Consider the following 25396-nt stretch of genomic DNA (forward strand, 5'->3'; position numbering starts at 1 on the left):
CTTGAAACAGAATGCAAATTATGCATACTATACTTATCAATTGTTTGATAATAAGAGCACTTAGTGACTAACAGCAAACTTTAAACGTAATTTAAAACCACTTCTGAACTTTTTTCTCGCATACATGCTTAATGGCAAATAATTTATACATTAATTCATTTTGAAAGTAATCAGATGTTTGAAGCTTTTTTTCTGCATACAAGTTTGATTCTTTAAAGAATTGGGTGTTTGGTGATATTTTTAGAAAAGACTTAACATTTAAATTTATACCAATTGATGACTTAAATTTATACTAATTGATGACAACATATATCAGGAAACCTTTAATCACTATAGTCAGTCTGCATATCCTCTTTACTCTTGCCATGATTTTATTTTGCTTCCTGTCTTGTAAAACTGCTCTACTACTTTGTCTCATTTGCAAATTAAATACTATACAGTAATGAATAGCATAGGTCACAACCTTGTTTCACTGACTTCTGTGTCACTGCCTCCATTTATTCTTAGAACTACAATGTGGTTTCTGTACATGTTGTGGGTAATGTTTTGCTCCTTGAATTGCATCTCAGATAACATCAAAATTCCAAAAATTGTTTTCCGGTTGACACCATGAAAAAGATTTTCTAAACATACAAGTGCTATGAATGTATCTTTATTTTTCTTTAACCTTTGTTATAAAGTGTTGATTCATGTGTTTCGACATTTCTCCAGAATCCAAACTGATCTTCCTCCAGACTGTCATAATTTGTTCCATCCTTCTGCAGACAGTTCGCCTTAGTATTTTATAACTTTGACATGTGGAACTTATGGTTTATGAGTAAAAAGATAATATGCTGAATCTAGTCTTTGTCTGTTACAAGATTAATAAGTAGGGTCTTTTACAGCACAACTTATAAATGAAATCTAAGAAGTGTTAATTTTCTCTTCCTCAGTATTCACAGATTCTGGACAAAGTATTCACAGATATAGGCAAAAGTGTTCGTTTCAGTGTGACACTGAACACAGATTGGACACCGTCAACTGCTCTCTTCATTCGTGCACTTCCATTGTTCGTACCAGAATCTGAGTCATTTGAAGAAGTTGTTAAGACATGCCCCACTCATGAGGACTTAGCTCATACACTGAATGCAGGTGTGTACCATGAATTTGTGTCTTGACTCACATGTAATATTTTTGACAGTAAATTACTTACAGTTTCAATACACTGAAGCTTCTGTTTTAGGCTGTCCATCTGTGAAGCACGTTGTCCGCTGCAGTGACCCTTTAACGCAATATCAGACAGATCCAGTGTCGGGACGCTACAGTGTTGTTACACCGCTCTGTGCTCCACAGCCTGGTGCTACTAGTGTTCCTTTGCTGTACACTTTTGTTTGTAAGAACAGCTGTAGAGGTGGTATTGGCCGAAGGGCTCTTGCACTGGTGTTTACTCTAGAGGACGTCAGGTTTGTACTGTTAGATCATATATTGCAGACAATATTAACATAAGTAGAACAGATTGTTTATGTACACGTCACTCTGAGAAAAAAATTGCTTGTTACCAGTGGAGAGATCCTAGGGCGTCGTGTGTTGGAAGTGAGGGTATGCAGCTGCCCTCGCAGAGATAAGGAAAAGCAGGAGAAACAGTACCTGCGTAATCATGCAAGAGACCCGTCTGAAGAAGTTCAGTCAGAGACTAAAACTGCCATCCAACAGCTGATGCACGTATCGAGAATTCAAGCACTGCAAGAAGTACCCCAGACCCAAGTTGCTGCTGAGCAGCAGAGAGATTCACCACAGGTACAGATATGTTGTGTGACATTTAAAAATGTCCTGCACTGTCTGTTATTTACAATAGGACATTTTATATACCATAAACTTGCAAATTACAGTTCCTGTTGTTACCTATTAAATTACCTAGCATCTTGCATATAGCGAGCATTTTCATTAGTTTGGGCTACATAACATGCTTCAGTGCTGCGTGGTGCTAATCTTACTTCCTCGTTGTTGTGTTTCAAGGTATCATTATCATGGAAGAAAGACCTAGACTGTTGTTTCATGTGAAGCTAATTTCATATGCTGCTTTATAATAACATGTAAATACAAATAATGGGGCTACTAGAGGTCGCTATAGTTTGTGTTAACGAGTTCAGCAACTGGATATTGCACCAAAGTTTTCATTACTGCAATTTGTGTGAGAAGTGTGGAAGAGCATGATTTTTCAATGCACACCTTGCTTCCTGACAAGCCAACTCCAAAAATTATACTTCGGAATATGCCTTTCTGAAGCATCTGCAAATTTATAGACACACTTAAATCACACACCAAAATGCAAGACAGCAAAATGTATGGAATACGACGACTTCAGTTTAATCCAATAAGTTGGATGTGAGAGCTATCAGGAACAGAAATACTCAGTCACCTCAAAACACCACAAAGCCTGACATGTAATGTAATGCCCACTCTAACACCAGCAAGACTATGTCACTATAATCTAGCCAGTTAACCACATGTGACAGTGTTAGCACTGTGATCCGTTTACAGTTGATAGAAATATAAAATGAAGTAATACTCAAGAGACATAATTTCTTCTCGAGCTGTATCCTCATAAAAATTTATGTACAAATCAAAATTTTTTACGCTTGCTCATGAAATACCACTATTGGTAATGTATGACAGTTGATAGAAATATAAAATGAAGTAATACTCAAGAGACATAATTTCTTCTCGAGCTCTATCCTCATAAAAATTTATGTACAAATCAAAATTTTTTACGCTTGCTCATGAAATACCACTATTGGTAATGTATGTGAATGGTCAGGCATAATCTATTGGCATGGAAAGAAATTGCCATTTGAAAGGTGAGAAAGCAGGTATGAAATGACCTCCACATGGTGGTGCAATCTTTGGGGACATTTGAAACTATTTCCTCATAGGGGGCTTGCTGATGTGCCGCAAAATCCAAAGACAGGTACAGGCGAACATTCTACCTGCTGCTGCATACAGCTGCAGGCGTTGCCTCCTGGAAGTATACTGTGACACACTGCCTGCTGGGGAGTTGCAGTAGGAAAGCCACTCCTGCAGAGTTTGATCCAAAGCCAGCAGCATACACACAGGGCTTTAGGACATTGAACAAGCAAAGATCCTTGATTTTGACCTATTTTAGAGGATATGTTAGGTTTATTATACTTAAAGGTTAGAAGAAAAGGCAGCACATTTTCCAACTTTCTACATTGCCCTTGCCATGAGACTGTGTGTGTGTGTGTGTGTGTGTGTGTGTGTGTGTGTTTTTTCTGTTTTATTATTTACTAGAGATGTTAGCACATCATGACTTACAAATAAATTAATTGGCATCTTCAATTGCAGGAGTGTGATAATACTGCCTTAAGAGCCAGTAGCCATATTATTGGCATGCAAAGGCAGCAAGCTGAGCAACCTTGCATTTACCTTCCAGTATATCTATCCCATCAGAGAGAAATCAAGCGACAAGCCATAGCAATGCTGTGGAGAGATGCTGGTGAAAATCAGGTGCCCTTCTCAGAGTGTGACTCTATCTTGCGACAGGTGTACAAAGAGGATTACTGACAGTCTTCCTTTAGGTAAGAATGTAGCTGCATAAGTAGAAAACTCTTTCAGTTGATGTATTTCACAGATGTAAAAATTGTCAGTCCAGACTTTCAATTATTCTTGCAGTCCCACTTTCTATTACTAAAAGCGGTTGATATGGTTTAGCAAAGTAGGTAACCCAACAATTTCAACCACATCTGTCTCTTTGGTGTTTTGTTTCCGTGCAGAATTCCCCAAAGTGCTTTTTATGTGCACTGCAGTATATCCACGTATTTTTTCGATCATACCCATGAATGAAACAAGTTTACTATTACTAGTCAATGTTTATTTATCAGGGTGTATACAATCCGGGAAAAACCCGGGAATTTTTTCATCCGGGAGAAAACTGGGATAAAACCCGGGAATTTTTCGGAATTCCAGGAATTTTTCATTGTTTTAGCTTTCAGTTAAATTTTTGTAATTTTGACTGCAGAATTAATTCTCTAGCAAAGAATGTTATTGTATCCTGCTATTAGAGAATGATACTGCAGCAATAAAATATAAACGAGAGGGAAAAAATAAAACTTTAGTGGCAAAGGAAATCTGCAATTTATGACAACAAAACACTGTGCACGCACAAGTTTCTGCAGATAGCAAAAGTATGTCGAAGGCCGTAGGGCCCAGACTGTAATTCTTCGTAACAATGAACTGCTTGCTATGAGCATGACGTCACAACTGTTCACATTGCGTTCGTTTGACCAATTGCCAGCGGTCTGTTGCGCATGCGCATTTGACTCACGTATAAGCAGTACCTTCTCCCCCTTCCTGCTACTTGAAGTTTGGCTGTTAGCTGTGCCGGTAGTAGCAGCAAGCAGACAGATGCAAATGAGAAAAATTTTTCTCACTCGCCCTAGCTGCCAGATTCGCACTTGCACGGGGTTGTCTGAGTTGTAGTGGGGAGGGGGTTAGTCTCCACGTGACCCGTGTTTACGTTAAGTGATTTTGTTGCTTCTCTTCGTGTACAGCTCCCATGTCAAATGAAAACAAAACGGATTTCTGTGACCGGGAGCTATCAAGTGAATTAAAATACATTCACATAATTACGGAGGGCAAAAATATATTATTAATTTCAGTTTCTGATTTCATTTTCTTTCCAAGTTAGTAGCAGCCAAGCATTAATCGCCTTGCAGAAGAATGAAGTTATTTTTGCAAGTTTGCTAAAGCAATTCCGCTGAGGCAATCATTTTATTTGAAACAAAGTGTTTCATTCTACAGTGTTGGCTAGTTCCAACTGTTCGATGAATTTCAAGTGCACGTTATCATCTTCTGCCATGTATGGCATTATGCCATACATGGCAGAGATCGTAGAGTACTGGTACTCCAAGAAGATTTACATCCCAAAAACCACACTGAAAAGCTTAATATCAGATGGAACCTACTTCATTGTGAATCTGGAAAAAGCCAATTTGCACTTCAAGCCAAATTATGCATTTTAGTATGGTTTACGAAATTTCGATGCTCTTTGGAGTATCCTCTGATGCCCTGTTTCTTTTATGGTGTAATGTAAGCTCTCGTAGTGCTTTATACACATGAATATGCGACCTTCGTACACCACTGCAGTCGCACACGCACAATAATGTGTTTTCTGGCGCTCTCTGGCAACTGGTAAATCAAACCTATTTCTAACAGTATTGCGAACGGTGGTTAGAAAAGTGTTACTTTCAAAGTAAATTTCTTTTTACACAAGATGAATTCTATTACGTGTGAGAAAGTGGGGTGGATATCTAAATCACAGAGCGCTCGAAACTGAACATTTGAGGACCAGCCACTTACAAGAATTTCGAGCCGAGGCATTTATGTCATAATTTTAAATTTACTGGCACATGTGTGTGATGTATCTTAAAGTGTATTACACGCAAAAAAAGATCAATATTACATGTGAAAGCTTAGCTTCTATTGTAGCGTGTTAACCTTAGAGACCAATATTATATTTGAAAGCTTAGCTTTTCTTGTAGATATACGGTACTGTGTACATTAATGTAAACCGTTAACTTTTCCTCTTGTGTGTTCGCGCTATGTAACCAGTAATCTTGCTGTTGGCTGACTATAACATGTGTCCTATGCTCTGGATAGCTGCTGTCATCAGCTGGCGAGATCTCGTGGCTTGAGATATGACTCGCTTACAAAAGGACATCGCAACCTCGGTTGCAACGCTCCGGAAACTAACGCGCTGTGTTTGGTGCAATTCAAATTTATACTTTCGTAATACAAAATTATGCAGCGTATATGTTGCTGCAAATCAAAGGTTCAAAGGTCTTTCCAAAACTTCTTTCATTTTTTTTATTAAAAGTCTCTCCAAAACTTCTCTGCTCCGTCTTTTTTTTTCCCCCTGGGCTATGCGATTATATAAAACGTTAACCATTCAAAGGATTGATAAGTTTTACAGTTCCAAGGGAAAATCTACAGAAAACCTACTGTCACTTAGCACAGAAAAAGTGTATTTTTGCCTGGGAAAAAGCATATTTTTTTTAAACGGAATATCCGGGACAAATCCGGGAATTTTTTTTTTCCTTGTCCCCGTATACACCCTGTTTATGTGCGCAGTGTGTTTCAGGGGTTTAAACCTTCATTATCAGGTGCATTTATATGTCTTAAGACAAAGTGTGTGTTATGTTAAGACTGTGGGGTAACCTGTGGCACTGTCTTCAAAGGTCACAGGCTCCATTCTCTGTTGTAATACATCACATATAAACAGTTACACTTTGTAGACAAAGATGGTGTCTGGAAACTACTAGGTACTAAACTACTAGGTGCTGTATGTTCTTTGCCCCAAATTGTAACACAGAACACCCGTGATGATGGAGATTTAAACCTTTGAAACTCGTTGCGTATGTAAATAAACAATGACTGCTAACAGTAAACTTATTGTTTTATTTGATAATCAGTAACGCTCGTGGTAAAGCCTACTAAACTAAAATCGTTGACCATTCCTCCATCAAAAAACAAAAGGGAGGAGTCTTTAAGTTCGATTTCACAGTTCTGGCTGCAGGTTTCACACCTGGTGCATGAATAATAGTATTGTTAGGTCTTTTCCTTACATTTCTTCGTGGACGGTTCTTTGTCCATTTTGTTGATTTGTCTTTTCCCAAGTAGAAATTGTTATTTACAAAACTCATTTGCCTATCATTAGCATCTGTCTCTGTATCACTTCAGTGTTCTAGTTCTTCACACTCCTCATATGACTCTGAATCTGCTTCTTCTGCTTCAACTTCTTCCAGCAATCTCTGTTTTCGTCTTTCGTTTTCGTTTTGCATACACATCCTGTAGATTGAGTTGTTACAGTACAATGGCAGAAAGGAGACTGACTCCAAGACTTCTGTTTCACTTGTAAAGCATAATAGCAGGGTGTCTACGACCCGGGACAACCAGGAAATCCAGGAAAAACCCGGGAATTTTTTCATCCGGGAGAATACCGGGAAAAACCCGGGAATTTTTAGGAATTCCGGGAATTTTTCATTGTTTTAGCCTTCAGTAAAATTTTTGTAATTTTGACTGCAGAATTGATTCTCTAGCAAAGAATGTTATTGCATCCTGCTACTGGAGAATAATACTGCAGCAAGAAAATATAAACGAGAGGGAAAAAATAAAACTTTAGTGGCAAAGGAAATGTGCAATTTACAACAACAAAACACCGTGCATGCACAAGTGTGTGAAAATAGCAAAAATATGTCAAAGGCCGTAGGGCACAGATTGTAATTCTTCGTAACAATAAACTGTTTGCTATGAGCATGACGTCACAACTGTTCACGTTAGGTTCGTTTGACCAATTGCCAGCGGTCTGTTGTGCCTGCGCATTTGACTTTGCGCCTGCGCATTTGACTCGCGTATAAGCAGTACGTTCTCCCGCTACTTGAAGTATGGCTGTTAGCTGTATCGGTAGTAGCAGCAAGCAGCCAGATGCAAACGAGAAAAATTTTTCTCCCGCGCCTTAGCTGCCAGATTCACACTTGCACAGAGTTGTCTGAGTTGTAGTGGGGAGAACCTCCACGTGACCCGTGTTTACGTTAAGTGATTTCGCTGCTTCTCTTCGTGTACAACACCCACGTCAAATGAAAACAAAACGGATTTCTGTGGCCGGAAGCTATCAAGTGAATTAAAATACATTCACATAATTACGGAGGGCAAAAATATATTATTAATTTCAGTTTTCTGATTTTATTTTATTTCCAAGTTTGTAGCAGTGAAGCATTAATCGCCTTGGAGAACAGTGAAGTTAATTTTGCAAGTTTGCTAAAGAAATTTGGCTTTATTAATCTTTCCGCTGAGGCAGTCATTTTATTTGAAATGAAGTGTTTCATTCTACAGTATCACCTAGTTCCAACTGTTCACTGAATTTCAAGTGCACGTTATCATCTTCTGTCATACATGGCATTATGCCATAATAAAGAACCAAAAATGAGATCGCAGAGTACTGGTACTCCAAGAAAATTCACATCCCAAAAACCACACTGAAAAGCTTAATATCAGATGGGACCTACTTCATTGTGAATCTGGAAAAAGCCAATTTGCACTGAAGCCGAATTATGCATTTTAGTATAGTTTACAAAATTCCGATGCTCTTTGGAGTACCCTCTGATGCCCTGTTTCTTTTATGGTGTAATGTAAGCTCTGTTAGTGCTTTATACGCATGAACATGTGGGCTTCCTACACCAATACAGTTGCACACGCACAATAATGCCTGTTTTTTCTGGCGCTCTCTGGTAACTGGTAAATCGAACCTATTTCTAACAGTCTCCGGATAGTATTGCGAACGGTGGTTAGAAAAGCGTTACTTTCAAAGTAAATTTATTTTTACGCAAGATGAATTATGTTATGTGTGAGAAAGTGGGATGGATTTATCACAGAGCGTTCGAAACTGAACAGTTTGAGGACCAGCCACTTACAAGAATTTCGAGCCGAGACATTTATGTCAGAATTTTAAATTTATTGGCACATTTGTGTGATGTATCTTAAAGTATAATACACGCAAATATACAGGGTGTCCCAGCTATCTTGTCCACCCAAAATATCTCTGGAACAATAACAGCTATTGGAAAACGACTTTCACCGGTGTCAATGTAGGGCTGGGGCCCATGAATGTACATATTTGGAAACATTCTAAAACAAAAGCATATGTGTTTTTTAACCCCCAACTTAAGTTTTTTTTAAATGGACCTCCTATATTTTTTCTTCAGCAATCCATAGCATGACAAAGCACACACACAATGGCGTCGATTGCATCGCAATATTCCCATTACATCCCGAGATATTAAGATGCGAAGTTGACGCTTCAAACACCCGACATGAGCTGCTAGTGCAAATCCTGAGGCTCAGGCGTGAACCCCATGCTGCCCGTAATTGCGATGTGATTGACATGCGTAATCACACTTCCATACTTATCAAGAGGTCCGAAACGAATAATACGGTCTGCTGCGCGATTACGGCAGTGAGCCTTCTCCTCCTGTCTTAATGAAAAAGAAACTCCAGAGAAGTAAAATAACCTGTACTCATATATTTTTTTAATCAGTTTCCTGTCAAAACTTATTCCTGACTACAAGTAGAAGTGCAGTTTGTCTTTATGAACATTCATCCTTTCACTCTCATACGGCACCATTGATGCGCACCTTCACTAGTCACATTTAGTCTGTACACAGAACAAATTTCATGATAAGTATTGACAGCACTGAGATTTTTTTCACTAAACAGTGTGTTACGGAACTGATTTCACGTTTAGTGGAATTTTCTGTGGCAACAATCGTTTTGAATTGTTACTGTAGACGAACAAGAAGCAAGAGTCTTTCACACTATCACAGCTCCACGCATACTGATCTACTTTATCCTTTATATTATATATATAAATGTACATTAGTGCAACTGGTGTGCCAGGAGGGTGCTATAAACATTCTGGCTTGAGATGGCTAATTTGTAAATGTTGGTTGTGATCCTCTCTTCATGTGATTTTATGAAGTTATGCAAAGTGTCAGCAAGTATTAGTAGAGGACTCTTGATGACATACAGGGGCAATTCAGGAGGTAATGACAATTAGACTTCAGCAAATTCAAGAAATCTATGTGACAACAAAAAAATACCTCTTAACGATATTGAAGCTACTTCACCAACATAATCGCCTGCATTACAAATGGTTCAAATGGCTCTGAGCACTATGGGACTCAACTGCTGAGGTCATTAGTCCTCTAGAACTTAGAACTAGTTAAACCTAACTAACCTAAGGACATCACAAACATCCATGCCCGAGGCAGGATTCGAACCTGCGACCGTAGCGGTCTTGCGGTTCCAGACTGCAGCGCCTTTAACCGCACGGCCACTTCGGCCGGCGCCTGCATTACACAAGCATTGGTTATATTTTTTCTCGAACTTTAGAATTCCCCATGTGCCAGCTCCTTATTCCAGTTGTTCATTGCATTCTTTACCACGCCATCACTTCCAAAATATTTTCCATCCAGGATCACTCTAAACTCTGTGTAAAGGTGCCTTGTACAATTTAGTTTCTTACTTGATTCTTCAAACCATGTAAGTCAGGTAGCTGACGTTCAAATCAAGTTTCGTCAGGCAGATTAATTCGTCGCTTGCTGAACAATTCACACCAATTCGTCAGATATGTTTCATTCAGACTGTATCACCATAGGTGACAGACAGCCATACCCTCTACTATCTGTCAGCAGCCAATGAAATTAGTCTTCTTCCAAACAATTAGCCATTAGTAATACTGGACAGTGATAATCAAAACAAGAGGCTAATAGGCTAACGGAAAGTGCAGAGGATGTATTTGTTATAGTAGATAAGCAACTCAAATCAACAGGGACAAAAATTGAAGCTTCATGTGAGACTGTTTTTGACAAGTCAGTTTAATAGGATTCTTCCATCAAACACCAGACTCGCCCCTGAATACATTGGAAAAATGAGAAAATCTCAATTTATTAATACACAATGTATTTCGTAATATGCTGTCATTGGAGGGGAATTTAATCATCCAACAATGTAATCTGAAATTCAAAAGCCTCAACATAAGAACTTGGGAGAAATGAGATCTGAATAGAGTTAAGCATGGTATCGTTAGATCGAGATGCGTGGAATAAAAAAACATGGCAACAGTTAATGAACAACACCAGAAATGTGGAAGAATGAGGGGGGTGGGGGTGTTGAAGAAAGAAGAGAGTCCTTGAAATGCAACATCCTATGAGCAGCAAACGAAGTAGTTGGGAGACAGAAGACAAAGCATAAAAAAGAATGGCTTACAGAAAGCATAATAACAAAAATAAATTTAAGATGTCGCTGAGTAAGGTCAAAGACAATATAGAGCATTGAGGAATGAAATAAACTGAGTCAAAAAAGACTAAACAACAATTCTTGGAGGACCAATGCAAAGAGGTGAATGAAATGATCAAGGTAGAAAAGCTGGAATCTGCTTAGAAATCAATTAAACAGTTTTTTGGAAACAGACAAATAAAATGCAGCGGAATACAGAATGAAGATGGAATAATATTATATGAGCAGAAAGACATACTAGAAGGGTGGAAACTATACGTTGAAAAACTGTATGCAGGAAATAATGAAGACTTGGAACATCGGAAGTTCACTGAGGCTTTTTGGGGATGATGCTGTGGTATATCGAGAGGTTGTAACAATGGAAAATTGTACTGAAATGCAGGAGGATCTGCAGCGAATTGACCCATGGTGCAGGGAATGGCAATTGAATCTCAGTGTAGACAAGTGTAATGTGCTGTGAATACATAGAAAGAAAGATCGCTTATCATTTAGCTACAATATAGCAGGTCAGCAACTGGAAGCAGTTAATTCCATAAATTATCTGGGAGTAGGCATTAAGAGTGATTTAAAATGGACTGATCATATAAAGTTGGTAGTCGGGAAAGCAGATGCCAGAGTGAGATTCGTTGGAAGAATCCTAAGGAAATGCAATCCGAAAACAAAGGAAGTAGGTTACAGTACACTTGTTCGCCCTCTGCTTGAATATTGCTCACCAGTGTGGGATCTGTACCAGATAGGGTTGATAGATGAGATCGAGAAGATCCAATGGATTGCAGCGCGCTTCATTACAGGATCATTTAGTAATCGCGAAAGCGTTACGGAGATGATAGATAAACTCCAGTGGAAGACTCTGCAGGAGACACACTCAGTAGCTCGGTATGGGCTTTTGTTGAAGTTTCGAGAACATACCTTCACCGAGGAGTCAAGCAGTAGATTGCTCCCTCCTACGTATATCTCGCGAAGAGACCATGAGGATAAAATCAGAGAGATTAGAGCCCACACAGAGGCATACCGACAATCTTTCTTTCCATGAACAATGTTGTTGTGGTCTTCGGTCCTGAGACTGGTTTGATGCAGCTCTCCATGCTACTCTACCCTGTGCAAGCTTCTTCATCTCCCAGTACCTACTGCAACCTACATCCTTCTGAATCTGATTAGTGTATTCATCTCTTGGTCTCCCTCTACGATTTTTACCCTCCACGCTGCCCTCCAGTACTAAATTGGTGATCCCTTGATGCCTCAGAACATGTCCTACCAACCGATCCCGTCTTCTGGTCAAGTTGTGCCACAAACTTCTCTTCTCCCCAATCCTATTCAATACTTCCTCATTAGTTATGTGATCTACCCATCTAATCTTCAGCATTCTTCTGATAAAATCAGAGAGATTAGAGCCCACACAGAGGCATACCAACAATCTTTCTTTCCACGAACAATACGAGACTGGAATAGAAGGGAGAACCAATAGAGGTACTCAAGGTACCCTCTGCCACACACTGTCAGGTGGCTTGCGGAGTATGGATGTAGATGTAGATAATGCTGAGGAGATCAATGTGTGTGTTGTGCATTGAGTTCAACCTTGCAGTCAGGAAGCGTTCCATCTCATACAAGTTATATATGAAACAGGGGAGCTCCCGACAGACTTTAAAAAATGTATGTCTATACCAAAGAAAGCATCTGCAAACTGATGTGAATAGTGTGGGACCCTCAGTTTGGTAACACATGTTTGAAAGATTTTTGACCTGTATTATTCTAAGGTGAATAGAAGGCAGGATAGATGCAATGATCACCGATGACCAGTTTGGCTTTAGAAGAGGTATAGGCACATGAGAAGCAATGCTCGGCTTAGAGACCAAAGATGGGTCTAGACACACATATTGCCTTCATCAACTTATAAAAGCATTCAATGGGGTAGACTGGTGAGAGCTTTTTAAGGTGTTGAGAGAGACTGGCAAAGCATGACAGAAGAGTAATGCAGAGACTATATAGAGAAGATGTGACTGTGATAAGATGTAAGAACATCAAGCTGCCACTATCAGACAGGGTGTACGACAGGGCTGCTCGCTCTCTCCCGTCTTGTTCAGTAGATAAATCCAGAGAGCAATAGGTGAAGACTAGGAGACATACGAGGAATTAAAGTTCTTGGAAGGAAAATTGACAAGCCGAGATTTGCTGATGATACTACTGTGTTAGGTGAAGATACAGAATAGTTAGAAGCGATGCTGGTGCAGATGGAAACCACCCTCAGATCTTCCCATAATATGAAAATTAATAAAGGTAAAACAAAAATCTTAGTGGTGAGCAGACAAAACACTGTTACCCCATGCTTACCTAACAATGAGCAACTGTGACCTTCCAATCTTGTGTGTACCAAGGGAGTAAAATTACATCAGATGGGAGGTCAAGGAAGGATATCGTAAGCCAGATCCACTAGGCAAAAGCTGCTTTTAACAAGAGAAGGCTTTTCATGTCCATCAGCATAGACAAACATCTCAGGAAAAACCTCATGAAGATGTTTCTTTGTGGTGTGCTACTGTACAGAAGTGAAACATGGACAGTCTGAGGAGCAGAAAAACATAAAACAACAGTGTTTGAGATGTGGTGCTGCAGCAGAATACTCGAGATTTCCTGGGTAGACAAGACATCAAACAAAGAGGTGTTCCACAGAGTCAAGGAAGAGAAGCCTTGTCTCCTGAAGCTAATTTCATATGGAAGGTGGGTCAACCATCTGCTAAGACATTATAGTATCACTAAAAGTATCATTGAAGGGACAGCGGAAGGAAAAAATAAGACAAGAATACATCAACCAGATCAAGGAGGATACCAGCACAACCACCTATACTGCCCTCAAGAGGAAGGCTGAAGACAGAAATGAATGGCAAATTGCTGTTGACAAACCTGGTGGTTGAACGCCTATGCAGAAGAAGGAGAAGAAGAGGTGAGCGTGAGAAAACATGCAATGAAGCAGTACTAAGTGCTTTCTCTGTGAACTTAAAGCAGTTGGTTCAACAAAAAGGAGATCTGGTCTCTCTGAAGAAGCCCACATTGAAACTAAAAGGAGGCCTGGTCTCTCTGAAGAAGCCCACATTGAAACTGATATCAGTGACCATGAGACAGTTGCATTACGTTTCTCGGCGAACTGGCCCAAAAAAGTATAAAATGCAGGAAAGCATAGGAAACACATCAAGCGAAAATGAATAAACTAATCTTAATACCATTCTCTTTATACTGTTCAAAAAATGAAATTAAAACAATTAAAATTTGCTTATGTAAAAAATCTGAAAATTGTTTTTGTTTCTTTCTAACAGCAGTTAGCTCTACTTGTCTCTCCACAGCACACAAAGCATCAAATGCGTTAATATCACCTGATGCACTACCAGTGTACTGCCTCAAAATGTTAATAGGTTACTTAGCTTCTGTACTGCTTGGCATAACTGGTTCTTGGTCATCATAATCATCCTCTCCCTCACCAACCACTTCTCTCACCACTTCTTCAAAATGTTTGGTAATGGTACTATCTAATGTTGGCACCTCAGAAATGGTGATTGAAGCATCAACACTGATGTACTCTTGAAACATAGACAATATGCCTGTCACAGAAGAATCTGTTGGCTCAGACAAATCTTCTTTCAGTGATTTCTGTGTGTGTGTGTGTGTGTGTGTGTGTGTGTGTGTGTGTGTGTGTGTGTTTGTGATATTAAATGCTGCTTTCATGAAACAGTTTGAAATATTTAAAGGATTCACATCCATTCATGCTTTGGCTACGTAATGCATAGCATTCAAAAGTGATACGGTCATAGGTTTGGGTCCATGTCATTATTTTGCATAAATACAGCCTTCTGGACAATCATTTTTCTGTATTTACATGTAAATGAATGGATGATTCCCAGATCTAATTGTTGAAGCTCACTCGTACAATTAGGAGGAGGGAACACAAAGTTTATATGTCTGAGCTGAGGATTGTCAGTGTATGCTGGGCATTGGTCTAGTAGCATCATTATTGTCCTGTTTTTTACCCCCATGCATGATGGATGTCAAGATGGAACTGGCAATCGATTCATTGCTGTTGGATTCATCATTAGTGGACAGAATTCTCAAATTTTTTTAAATGCCTCAGATTTTTAAATTTACGAAGAAGGTAATGTTTTCGACCTATCAGTGGTGACCATAAGTAAAATGGTTATCCTATTCTTACTCACTTAACTACTGTGGCATTTCTCACCTTTAAAACATAAGGTCTTATTTGATAATATGTTATAAAAAGAAGGCCAGTTTCATCAACATTAAAAATATTTTTTGGGTCATAATCCTTAAAGACATTTTGCAGTTCTTTTTTCCATTGGCTCACAGTTCCACTATCAGCAGTTAAGACTTTCACCACACAGTTGGTTGTAAATAACATTATGACGAGTTTTAAATCGATTGATCCAGCCATTCAACGCTGTGAAGTTGGTGATCCGCATTCTTGAAGCAAACTGTAGTGCCTTTTCTCTCATTATATTGCTATCAAGTGGAATTTCCAGTGCTCTCATGCTAACGAGCCAATGTACAACGAGTTTACCGAAATGATCATATGCTGATGGCTGAATGTATTTACACTTTTTTGCCATGGAACCAGACTGTGTATCATTGGCTTCGATCTTAGACCGATTTCTCACAGTCGTGTTCGAGGTGGAAGTGGAAAGTCGTAGGTTCTTCACTAATTGAACGCATGATCCAACATGCGAATCTACATGTTCTAGAATCATCATTTTTTCTTCCACAGAGGACATTTGCTGTCTTTTCTGGTCATTTCACTCGTAGGTACTGATTAAGCTATTTCAGAAAGTGATTTTTACACTAGTGTTTGTTTGCTTATTATTACCAGTACTGTACTACTTTTTTCAGGATAATTGTTAGAATTAAATCTCCCTTGTTGCGTTCAAAGAAGCAGTCCAATGGCGCATTTTGTTTCAGAATTCATAATTAAATATGCAGAAATCATTTTTAGTTTTTAAGGAGTGGAAGACTTTTTGCCCAGTTCTTTTTGTGACATTGTCGTGATTTGGAACATCTGTTGACTGTCTTCTGTTTTCACTTGTGGCATCTAAAATGATGTGACCGAATGACTCTAGTAGCATTCTTCATTCTGTTCATTGCATTGTGTTAAAACAACTTTATTTTAATTTCACAGTCATTTATACAAGTAAACACTGCTTTCGGAGTTGACTGTCTCTCTAATGGGCTTTCATGAAGTGGTTCCACTTGAAACACGCTGATCTGTTGTAAATGTGCAGTTTTAGGTTGGTATGATCTGATGTCAGATGTAAACATTTCTCCTCAAGATGCTCGGTAACATGACAATTTCTTCCCTCTTTCTCACAGAGGACATCCTTGTTGGCAACAATCCTTAGATTTCGTGGTTCTCTGTTTATGAAGACTGCCAACTTTAGTGTTTTAACCAATGCAGTATTATGTTACAGGTTTTATTTAGCAGAATTTTATAATGATTATCAATAATAAGTCTCACATTAGAACATGACTATCTTTTTAACGTGGTTTCAGGAAAGACTTTTGCTTCCTTTACATCGTTGAACATTATCGGAACGAAAAAGGAAACCCATACATGTGTTTGGTCTCGGCCACTTGCCTTCGTGTTTATCATGACGGCAGTGGCTGAGTGCTAACATACCAAACGCAAGTTTCCTTCTTTATTTCGATCGTGTCCAATCGTGTAAATAAAACAAGGAAACAAAAGTCTTTTGTAAAATCATATTAAAAAGATAGTTGTGTTCTAATGTGACACTTATTATTGATAATCATTATAAAATTACAACAAATGGAACATTTAATGCAATACTATATTGGCTTCAACACTGAAGTTGGCAGTCTTCGTAAAAAGAGAACAATAGGTGCGAAATCTACAGCTTAATGCCGAGAAAGTCACTCTGTTCAGGGACGTCCTAAGTGAGAAAGATTGTGGAAATTCTCGTCATGTTATGGAGCATCTAGAGGAGGAATGTGTATATCTGACATAAAGTGGTACCAATCTAAGACTGCACGCCTAGTATGGATTAGCACATTTCACATGGAAGGAACAACAGTTCATGAAAGCCCATTATGGAAATAGCTGTATTCAAAAAATGGTGTTTATTTGCATAAATGGCTGTGAAAATAAATTAAAGCTGTTGTAGTACAACACAATGAGCAGAAGGAAGGTTGCTACTAGGATCATTATCATTATATTGTGATCATCATTAAGGCAGTGACCCAGCGTACTTTCTCCCCCCATTTGAACACCGTGAACCTATAATATAGACGGCCGTGACCCCAACATGCTAACAATGAAAATCTTGGTTACCACGCTAATGCTACTTTAGATGATCAATAACTTATGCATATAGTCTGTGTTTCCTGCTTTGGGTTGGGTTGTTTGGGGGAAGAGACCAAACTGCGAGGTTATCGGTCTCATCGAATTAGGGAAGGACGAGGAAGGAAGTCGGCTGTGCCTTTTCAAAGAAACCATCCCGGCGGAGTGATTTAGGGAAATCACGGTAAACCTAAATCAGGATGGCCGGACGCGGGATTGAACCGTTGTCCTCCCGAATGAGAGTCCAGTGTGCTAACCACTGCACCACCTCGCTCGGTTTCCTGCTTTGTTCCCAGGCTGACTTTGAGCAGGAGCATGATGCACTTCTTGCAGAAATCATTTGAAAATCAATGTTAAAGGTTGTGATAACACCAAGGAAAATGTAAAATGTGGGAAATATTGTAACATGGAATCATTAATGACAGAAAAGCATTCTGTTGGGACCGACAAAAATGAATGTAAAATGCGGTAACGTGAAAGCAGTGTTTGACTGTAAACAGGTAGTAGCAGTTCCATACCCTAAGGAAGAATCCAAAACATTTACTCTGGGGAGAACTTAAAGGAACTGTGGCTCAGGTTAAAAAGAATAGGTGTCCAAGCACTGGCTAGGCATATACGAGGGCCGTTCAGAAAGTAACCTCCGATTGATTTAAAAAAATACACCAAGTTAAATAAAAATATTTTAATATATACATCTTACAACTACATCTTTGCACTATTTTTCTACATAGTCTCCATAGCGATTGAGGCACTTATCGTATCTCTTCACAATCTTTGAAATTCCTTCTGCATAAAAATCACCCGCTTGTGCCTGGAGCCAGCCTGTGACCGCATCTTTGAGCTCTTCGTCGTCATCAAACCGCTGTGACCCGAGCCATTTCTTCAAATGCATGAAGAGGTGATAATCACTTGGCGCCAGGTCTGGGCTGTAAGGTGGATGGTTGATAACGTCCCACTTGAAGGACTGAAGAAGGGCCGTTGTTCTGCGAGCAGAGTGAGGACGGGCGTTATCGTGCAAAAAAATGATACCGGAAGTCAGCATACCACGGCGTTTGTTCTGTATAGCCCGTCGTAACTTTTTTATTGTTTCACAGTACACGTCTTGATTAATGGTCGTACCACGTTCCATGAATTCAACCAACAACACCCCTTTGGCATCCCAAAACACCGTTGCCATCAGTTTTCTGGCAGAAAAATCTTGCGAGGCTTTTCTTGGTTTGGTAGGCGAATTTGAATGTGCCCACATCTTTGATTGTTCTTTTGTCTCAGGGTTCACGTACTTAATCCAGGTTTCGTCACCGGTCACGATTCTGTTTAACAATGGTTCTCCTTCGTCCTCATAACGTGACAGAAAGTCTAATGCAGAGGCCATTCTTTGAGTTTTGTGGTGGTCGGTAAGAATTTTGGGCACCCATCGTGCACAGAACTTACGGTAACCCAATCTTGCTGTCACTATCTCATACAAGAGAGTCTTAGAAATCTGTGGAAAACCAGTAGACAACTCCGACATTGAGAAACGTCGATTTTCACGAACTTTTGCATCAACTGTCTGAACGAGTTCGTCAGTCACCAATGATGGTCTACCACTCCTCTCTTCATCATGAACGTTTTCTCGTCCACTTTTAAATAAACGTACCCATTCACGGACAACTCCTTCACTCATAACTCATTTCAGTATCTTGAACCATTTATGAAGTATGATGATTGTTATGACCACATGATTCCCGATACGCAGGTGCGGAACTTGGCATGTCCTGTGTGACCATCCACTGGATATAAAGATCAATATTTTCGAAATAAAATTTCAGTACCTTATCTACATTTCATATACAGCAATGCGTAGCTAAAATCAACTGTACGCAAGATCTACGCAATGTGTTTTTATCTGTACAAACTCTTTAATGTTCTGTGCAATGTTTTACTTATGTTCTGTGCAATGTTTTACTTAATTTGATGTGCCACAGTAACTATGTTGAATAATGAAAAGCAATTTAGTCCTTGAGTGAATATATCAGGCTGGAGATGTGCAAAAATAATTTTTTATCACCAAATAGTTCTTTTTTTAAATCAGATGATAAATATTTCATAGTGGCCAGAATGTCATCCCTCAGCATAGGTAGCAGTATTAGACAAGCGAAATAGTGATGACAAAGCCACACTCAGCACAGAATGCAGAGAGCACATCTGTAGCAGTCAAACGGATTAATGAAACACTTGTCCTGGAATAATGCTCAGTTGTGTGGGATTCATACCAAATAGACTAACAGGGCATACTGAACGTATACGAGGAAGGGCAACATAAATGATCCAAAGTTTGACTTGCAGATGTGTGTCTCGGAAATGTTCAAAAATGGTGAAAGCTGCCAGTAACTAACCTCTGAAAGCCTACACACATAGTCCCAAGAACAATTGTTGAGGAAGCAATCTGGGAACACACTATGACCCTGTGCATATAACTCTATAGGGACATCTAAAGACAAGTTTAAGTTATTACAGAGTGCACTGAGGCATTTAAGCAGTTATTTCCCTCACATCCTGTATATGAATGGAATAGGTTGAAACCCTAATGTGTAGTGCATTATGTAGTACCTTCTCCTATGCACTTCACAGTTGTTTTCAAAGTGTGGATTGTAGATGTAACTGCTGCTCTACAGACTGCAACATAGCCATATTTAGGTGGTGATCAATTTTTATTCATTGTTGTTAACAGCAATGCTGTGTGAAGTTTGAGGTTTTCTGATGCTGTTGCCTATAGGAAGTTTGAAATACCAGTAATCAATTAGCAAAATGCATCTATAGACCTGCAGAGCATTGACACTACATGCAGGGACTGGTATTTGATCCTCAACAAAGTAAATGCAACGTTTCACAAATAAATAGACAGAAAGGTCCATTAGTGTTTGATTACTGTGTTGGCAATAAATCAGTGTAAACAATTGTAAGATACCTAAGAGTAACTGTCGACACAAACTAGACTGGAATGGCTCCTTATCACTAGTTTTATGAAAAGCAGATACCAGCCTGAGATTGATGGGAAGAAGGAAATGTAATTCATCCTTCAGAAGTGGCATCCAAAACACATATACGAGTGATTGTTGAGTATTACTTATTAGTAATGGATTCTTAGCAGGTAGGATTAATAGAAGAGGGAAAGAAGGTCCAAAAAGGAGCAGCACATTTCATCGTGTTGACAGGATTATTGGAATGCTTATCAAACTGCATTGGTAGACACAAGGTAGGCATTATGCATCAAGGAAAAGTTTACATTTAAAATTCAGAAGAGTGACGCAACACATTGCTTCCTCTGTCATATATCTCGTGAAATGACCTCTACAGGAAAAACAAGAAATTAGAGGTCTTACAGAGTTTTACCTGTAGTTGTTATTCTCACACACCTTTCACAAATGGAACAAGATAGGGGAAATCATAGTGATACAAAAAGCACTCTCCACTGCACGTCATAAGGTGGCTTGCAGAGCATAGATGTAGATGTTCTCTGATGTCAAGCCAACAATTTGGGTGAAACTGTATGCTCTGTTAACAACCATGTAGCTGTAATCAAATGATACTTGCCTCTGCATATTTCACTTGCCTGTCCACTGTTGCCATTCATGAACATAATAGCTGAAGTGTCACAGGCTAACACACCCACTTCCTGAGGATCGATCTTTATTCCCATTTCAATTACCTGGTACTGATATTCCACCTTCTAATGTCAATCCCTCTGTGGGCACATACAGGCACTTACTTTCACATTAGCCCTTTGTTTAGCCGCCCTTCATGTACTGGCTTAATACTGAACTTTCAGGCCACATACAAGAGAGTGCTGCTTGGTCTGGGTATAAGTTGATACTCAGCAGTCTTAATCACTTGATTGCTGATACACTGTTTTACGTATTGTTAGAGTTTAGCTTTCAGATGATGTCCTCCTTCAGAGATCGCAAATACAGGGGACACACACACACACACACACACACACACACACACACCAGGGTGCGCAGTTGTATGGATTATATTGTACTAGCATTGTAGTCTAACTGGAGGCCACAATTGAACTGCCCTGCTGGTACAGTATGATAAGCTGGTACATTGTAGCCATACGAGTGTGTGTGTGTGTGTGTGTGTGTGTGTGTGTGTGTGTGTGTAGGAGTTTTTATAAAAGTGGTGTGGTATGGAAAGGGGGGAGGGGGCAGGAGCAACTGAACATCAAGGTGTGCATGTATTTTTGTAGCAGGATATCCAGGGAAAAAAATTTAAAAAACTGCAGTCCTGAAGAGCAATAAAACAGCTGGTAAAGATATTGTATGTGTCTTCACCATAAAGAGTAAGTTCCTGGGGAAGAGGTGCTAATTGTACTACAGTAAAAATGTATCTGGAATAAAAGAAAAGGATATGTGTGAATAATAACATGGAAGACTAATGTTTTGTTATCAAGTGATAAAAGGAAGAGGAAGTAATCACTTGATTCATTCACAAATTAGGCATATGGTAGACATAATTTTTAGTCGTCTTTACTATCTTCCTTTGCAGTACACATACAGTACAGTTGTGTCAATCTTTGTAAATACAAGCACTCCCACGCCTTCCTGTCACCCGTGTTAGCTACCCTGGTTGTCCATTAGGAGCCCTTGCATAATCCAGTTCTTTTTGACATTTCTTGTCAGAATGGTGGGCGTTCAGCATTTTCATATTATCCTTCAATTCATACATATTTCATAAAAAATGGCTATGTTTCAAGGATTGGTATTTCCCTTTCATTTTAAGAATGTTGATTACATAGCTTTATTACAAAATTACTAAGAACTGTATGGTTTATATCTTTACAGCTATGGATCACCTAACAGTTGTTGGAACTGTTGCATATACTGTTCTGACAATAACTGTTATACTACTGCAAATAATGATCTTTTGATCCAGCTTCTACTCATGCAACTGGACAATTTCGTATATGACTGTCAACCTGCGAATTCATCAATTGACTCTCACCTATGATCTATCTTTAACATAAGGCATATTGCCCGTTAGCTATATAAGGCAGCTTCCCTCTCTTGTAGTTTGTAACTTCATTACAGTGTTATTTTTATGGTTTTAAAGTTAGTTTGGCTTCAGCACAAGCTTCTGGGATTTCATTCACAAATTAATGCCAATTACATATGACTTCTTCCTACAAATGGCTTGTTGCCAGTTCAGGGCATAATACAGATCTCTGCTGTGTAATTTTAACTTTGTTATTATTATCTTTATATTTAAAATCCATTTGGATATGGAGAAAGCTTTTTGAGATTTCCGGTCTCCAGTTCTTTCGACAGGTCTACAACTTGGCTTGCTTGCGGTGATGTTTTCAGCTACATATTGTTATTATTTTGGTACTTACGAGTGCATGTTGCATGACTACAGCTAATGATGCTTTCCAATGTTTATTGACTGCCTTTTCATATTTTGAATGGTATGTTACATGATAAGTATTAACATAGTTTGTACTACACAGTTAAATGGCTTTGTCAAATGTTCACTTTTACACTTTTACTTGTAGAATTGGTTCCTCATTATTTTTGCTCGGGTGTTAGTGTTTTTCTATTCTACTTGATTGAACATAATTTTCTTAGGCTATGTTTCCTACATGTGTTACAGACCTGAAGACGGTTCCAGATAAGCAACCGAAACTAGTTATTGAACTTTGTGATAGGAAAATTGCGAGCTAGGCATTAAAAGTGTTTACTTTACAAATATCGTTTATTTAAAAAAGTATGTTAAGACTGTCATCTCCCCCCTGGCCATGTCAGGCTTCACTAAGAAATAAGTCATATAGAGGCAGTGGACAGACAAGCTGGATTTAATGGTTTTGTGTGTGGGTGTGTGTTTTATACTGAATAAAGGGGGACCAGCATGCACCGTTGAAAACTAATTATGAAAAAGAAATACAGAAGAACTGTGAGTGGGACACAGAGGAGAAAGATTAATGGAGGCCTCTACAACCATACTCATAATCAATGTTAATAAAGAGACCAGAGATACCCATGTAAGAATGGAGCGCATAGACTGAAATGGTATCATGGATTTTGAAATGATATTAACTAGTAATGTGTGAAAAGTAATAATTTCAGAGGAATGGGGGAGGAAAGTAGTAAAAGAACTGGTATGCGAAAAAGCCTGCAGTCTCTGTTCAGTTGAATTTTCTCCAAATGGGGTGGAAGGAGTTGCTGGATCTGACTGGAATTAATGGGACTGACTGGTTCTTAATGTTATGTTGGTTCAAGAGAAGGTTTTGCACATTGTTGTCATCAAATATGCCTTACCCAGCTGTTGTGTGGTATGTGATTCAGAGTATTGTAGTGAAGAACAATTTTAAGTCACACTTGAAAAATTGTGATAGAAAAAATTGCTTAGATTGACATTACTGTTTGTTCCTTTCTCTTGCAACACCTTCTGTTTTATCTCTGGTAATACGACTCCTATTAGTAAAAGAATGTTACATATAAACTACAAAATCCTTGCCTTAATGGAAAATGTGTCTTTTTTTCCAGAACTATGAGGTGCCATTATTTTGTCCAATTAAAGAGACAACTACTGTAAGGCTGTTTCAAGTTGGAATGTTTGTACAATCAGTCTGCCAGTTACCATTACCAGTGGTGCTCAGGATTCATTGAATGTGATGTGTGTATGTATTCATACAGCCATTATAATTCGGTTGTTTTAAGCGTATTGAGGGATTTTATTGTGCCCTTGATTGTTGTGATATTTGGTTCCTCAATGAGGAACGGATTGTGTGGCCATAATTTGATAGCCTGTGTGTTTTTACATATTTTCATGTTTTGCATTGTTGGAAGTGTTATGTTGCAAGATACTTGCATAGTATTTTTACAAATCTTTGAGCAAGACTGTTTTTTCGAGTAATCTATCATTCTGTTGTGTAAACATAATTGCGTGTTGCAATCACATAATGTTTAAAGTGATTGTTTGTCAATTGTATATAGTTTTTGTATGTTCATATTTTTTTTCTATATGATGTATTTCTAATAAAAAAAAAAAAGAAACACAAATTTTCTTTGTATTTTTTTCTCTGGCTCTATCATACTAGTGTCCATTACCTGACAAAGAGAAGTTAAGCACCCAGAAGATGTGGTTAGATGTCATGAACTCTGTACAAGTTTAAGTTCACACTATTGGTATGTAAGTAAATCATTAGAGTTGCAGTTTTCTTTAGCAAGTAGAACAGCCACCAGAGAGCATTAGTATTCATCTTGTTACCAGGTCTGGTAGGATATACAGGGAGTCACTAGAGGAATGGTGTACATTCAGTGATATGACAGGAACACTCATTTGAAGCAAACTACTTCATATGGACATAATGCTATATTCCGAATGATTTCCAAGATGCAAAACCCGTAATGCCACATTTGTAAGTTTTTCTTGAAACTACATTAATTTTCCTACAAAAAATATCCTATTCATTTTTTCTCTAGGACTAGTAGCTTGCATGGACAGAGCAAAAAAAAATTGAAAATCTTGCACAACGTGCTGGCACTGTAGTGTAGGTAGTTTTTGTATGCCAGTTTGCATTTTCCTGACTTGATAGACCACAGTTGTCCTGCATCAAATTGCTTGTCTTGACATCCTCTACACTACTGGGGTAACCTGTAAACAATGTCAATGTACTGAATAATACCAAAAAATAAATAACAGTGTATATTAAATGTGTTCTATCTCAGAAGCCATTCAGAATAGGGCAATATGTCAGTACTAAGCTTTTTGCTTCAGATGATCTTTCCTCCTGGGACACCATATATGAGGAACATGTACAGCAACATATGTTTAGTGATCACTTTGAAGGACACGGAGATGCTGCATACTCATGAGAGAAAGTATTATCACCACCTGTCAGAGAGTTTGAAAGGTGTCTCAAATGGGTGTTCAATTGGCCAACTAGTGGAACTGCGCAATGTCCAGATTTGTGGACGATTTGGATGTGACAGTGCCCCGATGTTGGACAGCATGGGAACTTAGGCAGGCATAAACATCGTCAAATTTCCAGTCGATCGTGTCTGACCACCACAACAGAGGACCACACACATCCAAACACATTGTAACCTCTTCACATCTGCACCTGCTGCCTGAGAACAAATAACGGATTCCCTGCAACATACTGTGTCATCCTGCATCATTCGGTGGAGACTTAACAGCAGCATTACTAGGATATTGCTG

General features: G+C 38.8%; 1 protein-coding gene across 1 annotated transcript in view; it reads left to right on the top strand.

The window, feature by feature from the left end:
• LOC124615562 (cellular tumor antigen p53-like) overlaps positions 1-24136 on the top strand; it is a 67845-nt gene extending 43709 nt beyond the window's left edge. Inside the window, exons 5-9 of the mRNA XM_047143538.1 lie at positions 933-1131; positions 1211-1442; positions 1542-1776; positions 3343-3575; positions 23719-24136. Of these exons, the coding sequence (XP_046999494.1) occupies positions 933-1131; positions 1211-1442; positions 1542-1776; positions 3343-3561 (885 nt within the window). The 3' untranslated portion in view covers positions 3562-3575; positions 23719-24136. The remainder of the gene's footprint in view (positions 1-932; positions 1132-1210; positions 1443-1541; positions 1777-3342; positions 3576-23718) is intronic.
• The last annotated feature ends 1260 nt before the right edge of the window (positions 24137-25396 follow it).

Source organism: Schistocerca americana, chromosome 5, assembly GCF_021461395.2.
Source record: "Schistocerca americana isolate TAMUIC-IGC-003095 chromosome 5, iqSchAmer2.1, whole genome shotgun sequence".
Classification (NCBI taxonomy): Eukaryota; Metazoa; Arthropoda; class Insecta; order Orthoptera; family Acrididae; genus Schistocerca; species Schistocerca americana.